At 44.5% G+C, this 7,323-nt stretch overlaps 1 protein-coding gene across 1 annotated transcript; it reads right to left on the reverse strand.

Moving 5' to 3' along the window:
• Positions 1-1,309: 1,309 nt before the first annotated feature.
• On the reverse strand, positions 1,310-4,470 carry dmrta2 (DMRT-like family A2). Its single transcript, XM_084354055.1, has 2 exons — positions 3,428-4,470; positions 1,310-3,062 (listed from the first exon to the last, which is right to left on the reverse strand). The coding sequence occupies exons 1-2, from the start codon at positions 3,867-3,869 to the stop codon at positions 2,176-2,178; spliced, it is 1,329 nt and encodes a 442-aa protein (XP_084210181.1). The 5' UTR covers positions 3,870-4,470; the 3' UTR covers positions 1,310-2,175.
• Between the last annotated feature and the right edge of the window lie 2,853 nt (positions 4,471-7,323).

A 7,323-nucleotide genomic window follows, 5' to 3' on the forward strand; every position in this document is an offset into this window, starting at 1 on the left:
AGCTTGGAGGTAACAGCAGCAACTGCTGGGGGGAAAAAAACCTGCCTGATACTGACATGGAAAATCCTGCAGGTGGCGCCACTGCTCTGTGGAAATGGACACGTTTCTCTGGAGGCAGTGACCGGATGGAGGACCGTGTTGTCAGAGGCTGAACAGGAGGCTGAACAGGAGCGTGTGCACCAGTGTCAGCAGCGGGACAACTGTGGCGTCCAGTCGCACTTCAGTTTTTACAGAAATTATGTTGTTTTAACATTTTTACGGAAGGATTCAGACAGGAGCTGCTTGATGCTCGGGTGGGTTTCTTCTCCACCCTCAGCCCTGCATGATGTGAATATTTCCTGATGCGGGTTTTCACATTTTGGATCTGATTATGTAAAAATAAATAAAGCTTCTGTTGACTTCATTTTGTATTGACTGTTTATATGAATGAGCTCGACCTTTACACCTTTTATATATATATTTTTCGACATTACTGTCGGATATATATTGTATTTGTAGGCTATTTGTACAAACAACTGCTCTATATTAAAGCAGAGGGTTAGATATCTATATACAATTATTAAGAGTTTATCTGATAATTAGATTTAATGAAAAGCAAAATGGATGCGCAAACCGACCAAGGCCTGCCCATCAGCTGAAACTGACAGTGACAGTCCTTTAATAATACATTTTTTAAAAAGTGTTATTTTATTTTATTCCTCCCTGTCAGTGTCGACATTTACAACCGCTATAATACGTGTGTGCATGTTAGGAGGAAGAGCAAGAAGGAAAACATATTGTCTCTATTCCCACTGGAACTTTTTTTTTAATTATTATTGTTAGTATTAAATGTTTTAGTGGGGAAAAAAAGAAAACACTTTATGAAATGTGCGCAATGTGGTGCTTCAATCAGGTTCAAGTCATCCGCATGCTGTTGACGGGCTGTGGCAAAAAAAAAAAAAAAAAAACATATCATTGTGTTTTGGGGGGATATTCAGTGCAAAAACAGAAATAAACTAAGGTTGCTGTCACTGAATTATGTGCAATTGTTCTTAAAATATCTATCTATCTATCTATCTATCTATCTTAAATGAAGACTGTCATTTCCTTCATGATTTATCAGTAAACACCTGGCAGCAGCAGCAGCAGCAGCAGCTGGATTTACTGTCTGAAGTCGAATGTTTTGTTTTTTGCTTCTTTGTTTTTCCAGAAAATAAAAAATGACCAGCCAGAGGCCGAAATATGTGACACATTTTGAGTTTTCTTCTTTAGTTTTCGATGCGCCCTCCGCAGATGTCGACAGTAAATAATGAAACGTCTCCACTTTCTTTAAAATAACATTTATTTCCAGCATATTCATACAATGTGACAGCACAGCTTGTAACATTTGAAGAGGAACTGACTTGATCCAGCACTTTGCCACAAAATATTTGAGCTGACTAACGGATAAATGAAAAGTCAAATATAGCATAGCATCTTATCATATTACCAAATGCAAGATATAATACAGGCAGGTTGGAAAGGAACTAAAACAAGAACAAAAAAACGAACGAAGGTGAGAGAAATGAAATAATACATGAAACAAGAGGATGGCATTTACACATCATTAGTTTTACATCAGGAGAGTTAACATCCGAAGGCTACGTGTTATAATAACTTAATTTTGCCTCGTTTTATATCGTGTGAGAGGTTTTTGAAAATGACACGCACTTCAGTTTCATCAACCAGCTGAAAAAGTCACAACTCTCATATCGATAAATCATTTCTTCGTCTCTTTATTTTATTTTAAATCCTGCACAAATAAAAAATTACAAAAAAAAAAATAATAATCAGCAATAAAAGCACATATATGTTTCAGCCTTTTTGTGCAGCCGGGTTTTTAATTTTTTTTTTTTTAACTTTCCCAGCTTGGTCGTGATTTATTCTGGAATGTATAAATATCTTTTTCAGCTTCGCGTTGTTTTATTGGTGGATAATCAGGTGGGGGATGTACTCAAACATATAAAATCATTTTCGAAAATTACACATAAGTGAGTTTAGTTTTTCTCCCTCTCGGACCATTTGACTACAAGCCAGATAATCCTATTATGTACAGCAGACTGTAGCCAGAACACATCACAGATTTTTCGCCAGAATATTCAACACTTGTGGCTACAAATACAACGGGAGTGTGTCTCTATGGTCAGTCCGGCAGCCTCACTGTTTCTCTGGCGTGTTGTTGACCAGAGGCCCGTACAGGCCGCTGGCATAGCCCTGCTCCTTGTGTAACATTGTCCTGTCCCTTATCAGGTCGCTAAAGGCGTAGTCCATCGGGGGTCTGAAGCCCAGAGTGGGCATCAACCCGGTGGTGGAGTAGGGCGTCATGAAAGCCAGTCCCCGGCTGTGCGCAGAGTAGGCCAGCCGCAGCGGGTTCAGTCCCAGGTGGGTGCCCAGAGGATAGGTGCCGGGGTCGGCGCCGAAGTGCGGGGCGTTTGGCTGCAGAGGAGAAAACGCAGAGCGGTTACTGAGCGTCATGGCTCCGGGTAACATGGGCCTCGTCTGGGCGGTTGTGGACGCGGAGGACGGAGGCGGCTGCTGCGCGCTCTGGAGCATCCTCTCAGCCGTCCACGTCTCATCTGGCGCGGCCTTGTTGGAGCCCTGAGCGCCGCTGTTGTTGAGGATCTGCTCGATGGCCTGCACCACGTCCTTACCGCAGCCCTGCAGGACGAGCTCCAGGACGCTGCGCTTGTGGCTGGGGAACACTCGGGTCAGGATGTCGATGGCGTTCATGTGCCGGGAGGCCGCGGAGGACGGGGAGGGCTCTTGTTCGTCTTTGTCGGTCTCGGAGCCGGAATCGGAGCCGAGGGAGCTGACGGATCCGGGTGTCTCTCCTCCGTCTTTTAGAGGCTTGGACACGGGTGAGCTGATGAAAGACTCGCTGTCTCCGTTCTCTGAACCCGAGCCTCCGTGCCGGCCGTCCGGGGACGAGATGCCCGGGGCCGAGTCACTTTCGGTGGAGGCCGGTTTCCCACCGGTCTGCTGCGCGGTGGCGGAGCCGGACAGCTGGCTCTTTGGGAACAACTCATACTTCTGGATACTTGAATCTGTTGACACAATCAGAACATCGCAGTGTGTAAGACAAAATGTAATGTTACAGTCTGCTGAGAGAGGAGGTCAGAGCCGGTGAAAAAACTGAATCACGCAGGCCGCAGTTTAACACGTGTCTATTAAACAGACTACAACATGAACAGCTGTCACTGCACCAAATAATAATAACATGCTGACTGAAATCACTGCTCTGAGCAGTGTGTGGCATCCACAAAAAACAGGCTCCCAACAACTCATACATGACAGGAATGATCCAAATATCTAGGCCAACTTTAACTTAATCCCTCTGACCGTTACTGCTGCCTTGCTTGTGTTTTAAGGTGATATTACTCTACCTGCTCTGAAATAACCCTCCACTCACCTGAGTTGCTCTCGCTGCTGACGGAGCCGAACACCTCGTAGTTGGGCCGCGGGGGGATGATGCCGTTGGCGGCGGCCAGGGCGAGTCCCTCGGCCGTGCCGTAGAGCAGCTGCAGCTCCCGGGCTTCGTTCTCCTCCTGCGCCTGCTGCCGCCGCAGCGCCACCTGCGCCGCCATCACCCGCTGCCTCTCGGCGATCAAGGTGCACTTGGCGCACATACAGTCCTTCCAGCGGCAGTAGCGCTTGTGGCCTTTGAGCGCGGACACCACGCCGTGGTTCCTGCAGCGGGCGCACTTCGGGGTGCGCGGGTACTTGTCCGCTGCGCGCAGGATGAGCGGAGGGCCGCGCAGCAGGGTGCTGGCCATGGACACCGGGATGGAGGAAGCCGATGGGTGGACCTGCGAGGCAGAGGAGACTGTGGGGAGCTCCGGTCTCAGATCCATGCCCGTGTTTCTCACTGATGCAGCTGAACTATAAACGAGAAAACGCTTCTTCTTTTTTTTCTTCTAAATAAACGATCTGTTTTGGTCAAACTAGCGATGAGACGTTCACATCTGCTCAGCTGTTCTCAACATCTCTGGGCAACAGGTGAAGGCAGCGGTGTCTGTCTACTGACGAGGTTACCACGCAAAAAAAAAAAACCCAAAACAAAACAAAAAAAACAACCTGTGATCGAAACTCTAATGGGAAGTGTTCAACGAGTCTGGCGAAGAAGCCAAAACTGTGAAGATACAGTCGACTTTAAATCCGAGAAGAGCAGGAGGCGAGAGGAGCGATCATTCCTCCCCGACAGAGAGTTCAAACTGTCCAGGAGGAGCCGAGCTTGTTACTCGCCGCAGCCTGAGACACTAACTTCCTCCAGAGATCGTCAGTGGATACAGATCCCTCTCTCCCCTCTCTATTGTTGCTCCTACGTTTTCATTAGACAAATTTGACAACAATGTGGCGTCTGTCATTGGCCAAAGGGGGAAGGAGCAATCTGATTGGCTTGCCTCTTTTTTTTCAACTGTGTCCACCTGAGTTCTTCTTCCAAATATCAAGTGTTAAGAATCTGAAGGGAGTTCCCGGAAAGCTAAAAATCGATGCTGTGCACTTTTCCCCAAAACGAGTTTTATAGATTTAAAACAATAGCCTGTGTGCTTCTTCCATTTATTCAGCTGTATGAGAGGAGGGTGCGCTGCCAAACAGGACACTGAGAAATAAAACAACAAAAATAGCCCTAAAAATGAAGAAACGTCTCATTCCTTCATATGACTTTGTGTATATTTCTCAAGTTATACCCTGTCTCATCTGGCGACATGATCGTTGTGAAGTTTAGATGTGTTTATGCTTTTAATTACAGACTTTAGGACTTGTAGCGCTTCCCCCCAAAAAATAAAGATGTGCGTGACTGTAATCTCATCAGCCTTGGAAGGTAAGTATGGTTTATTTTATTGATACGAGAAGAGAAGATTTGATCTGTGAGGGAAAAAAACAGTCTATATTTGCAGGAGGTTATTTATTGAGGGCAGAAAATGAAGCTGTCGATGATGATGAATGGTAAAAAGAGCTGCGGAGAGTTTAACCCTGTCCGAATCAGAACCGATCGTCCGGTCGCTTCTTGCAGCCTCGCGGAATATATTTAAAATGTTTAAATTACAAAGAAGTTTCCCGCTTTTGTTTCATTTAGCATATTTAAGAGAAAACCATGTGAGTAACTACACAAACCTTATATTCAAAATAATATTGTTATTAATTTTAAATCTTTTCCTGAGTCTTTAATTCGTTTTTCACGTGCAATGTGACGATATCTCACGTGAAAATGATCGATAATGATACTTTTTGGATTGACACATTTTTTCAAGAATGTTTTTTTCAAATATATATTTAGATTTTTTCCTTTAATCGGTTTGAAACACGTCGCGCCGCACAGCCACGCCAGCGTGTGACAGGTTTGTTTTGTTCCGCTTTTGTGTATTTAATCGTTTAATTAATTACAGAAACCAAACGAAATCATTTCACATTTTTAATTGTTTAATTAGCATATTGTTTTGCGAAACATTGTTTATTGTTTACAATTTATTGTTGTGAATGTAAACGCAGATTCCTGGAAATATTTGATTGTTATTGTTGATTGCATTATTTTATAGTTAATGTTTACGTCTGTATTTTCTCAGCCAAACATATTATGTTTATATGATGATGATGATGATTATTATTATTATTATTATTATTATTATTATTATTATTATTATTATTATTATATTAACAACAACAAATAAAGCCAACGAATGATTGAATAAAGTAATTAAATAAAGTTGTCTCTCGCCGTCTACATTAGAATTAACCACCCCATTCGGATTATATACAGAGACATAAATATAAAAATGTATTATTTCATTAATGGCAAGAAAATATATATCTGACTGAAAAGAGAAGATGTTTCTGTCGTTTTTCTTCATTCTTAATTCATTAATTTCAAACTTTATCAGCGGGAGAGAGAGAAAAAAAACCAGGATGAACGAATGATTTCCTCCGTCTTCTCATTAAATGATTCACTGCCTCCTGTTGTTACCTGGCTGACGGTAATACTGTAATGCTTCCGGAGATTTGAGGAGTCGACGAGGCGCAGGGCGACAAAAGGGCAACTCGACGCAAACCACCTGCTTCCTCACCTGTTCGCTCGGGGAGATAACTCGCGCGGCTATTTGAATTCAGATTAAAAAGTTATAGATGTTTTTTTTTTCATTTATTTGTGGGGGAAATCAACAATTGTCAGTCCCTTGGAGGACGATAACAACAACAACAACAACAACAGTCTTAGTGAAGAAGCTGATGAGGAGTGGAAATGGCTGCTGCTGGGTTGTGCAGCCCTGCCTCTCTTTCTCCCCCCTCTCCTCTCCTCTCCCCCCCTCTCTCCCCCCTCCTCCCGGGCTCATTGTTTACTTTCTGAATCACTGTAAGCAAATGCCATCTGTTTCCCTCGCCGCTGTCATCTGCACCTTAATTACCTAGCCAACAGGCTAATAGAGACGATATTAAAACTACATCTTTTTGACATTCAAAGTAATTATCTGCATGGGCGACGGGGCTCCGCTCGGATGCGGAACCCGGCGCGTCCCCGCATGGTGAAGTGATAGTAGCGAAGTGCGGGGAAGGGCCCCGGCTCTGCGGGGAGATTACAGGCGAACACTCTCACCTCGGGAGGAGTGATTGGAAAATAAAATTAAAAAAATACAGCCTGCGTGTCTCATTAAAGTGCGGCTGCTCGGCCAGGGAAAAAGCGAAAAGGGAACAGTTGAAGACTTGAGCTGATATATCACCAACCTCCACTGATGATGAGATTGATTTTTAAGTGGCAATTACTTGGACTTGACACGTGTTTGTTGAGATATAGAGAGGATCTGTACACGTGAGTTTTATTCTGAAGGGGTTTCCGCTTAAATTAACTCCGATTTGCGGGCGCGCGAAACTTCTCTCGTTTTATCTGAGAGAGAAATATGCATTATGATAGAGGATTATGTTCTCCATTATTCCTCCCGGGCCAATTAAAAAATGCCCCCCGCGCAATTAAAAGTGACTGTGAGCACTTAGAAAATCCAACAGTCTTTGAAGCACTTCATTAGGCCTATGCATCAAAAAAACTGCGCGATGCTTTTCATTTCTTTCAGGAAGGCCACAGACGAGTGGGTTTTTAACACCCTTTTAAGATCACAACAAAGGCCATGCTTGACCCAACATATGTAGCAGCATGTTTCCGCTGCCCCTGCACCCCGGTGCGGCTTTCTAGCGGCCTCTCCCACTGCCGCTGCCCCGCCTGCAGCCCGGCTGGGCCCGGGTCCCCTCCCGTGCTCTCCCGCTGCAGCAGCCGGCTCCGTCACACAGAGGCAGAGGTTAGAGTAGCAGTTAGACAAGAGG

The sequence above is a fragment of the Pagrus pagrus genome (assembly GCF_965226575.1).
Source record: "Pagrus pagrus genome assembly, chromosome: 6".
In the NCBI taxonomy this organism is placed as follows: domain Eukaryota; kingdom Metazoa; phylum Chordata; class Actinopteri; order Spariformes; family Sparidae; genus Pagrus; species Pagrus pagrus.

Coding starts and splice junctions, on each gene's coding strand:
- dmrta2 (XM_084354055.1), bottom strand. CDS start 3,869: ATGGATCTGAGACCGGAGCTCCCCACAGTCTCCTCTGCCTCGCAGGTC. Junction 3,063..3,427: donor CAGCAGCGAGAGCAACTCAG/GTGAGTGGAGGG, acceptor TTGTGTCAACAG/ATTCAAGTATCCAGAAGTAT.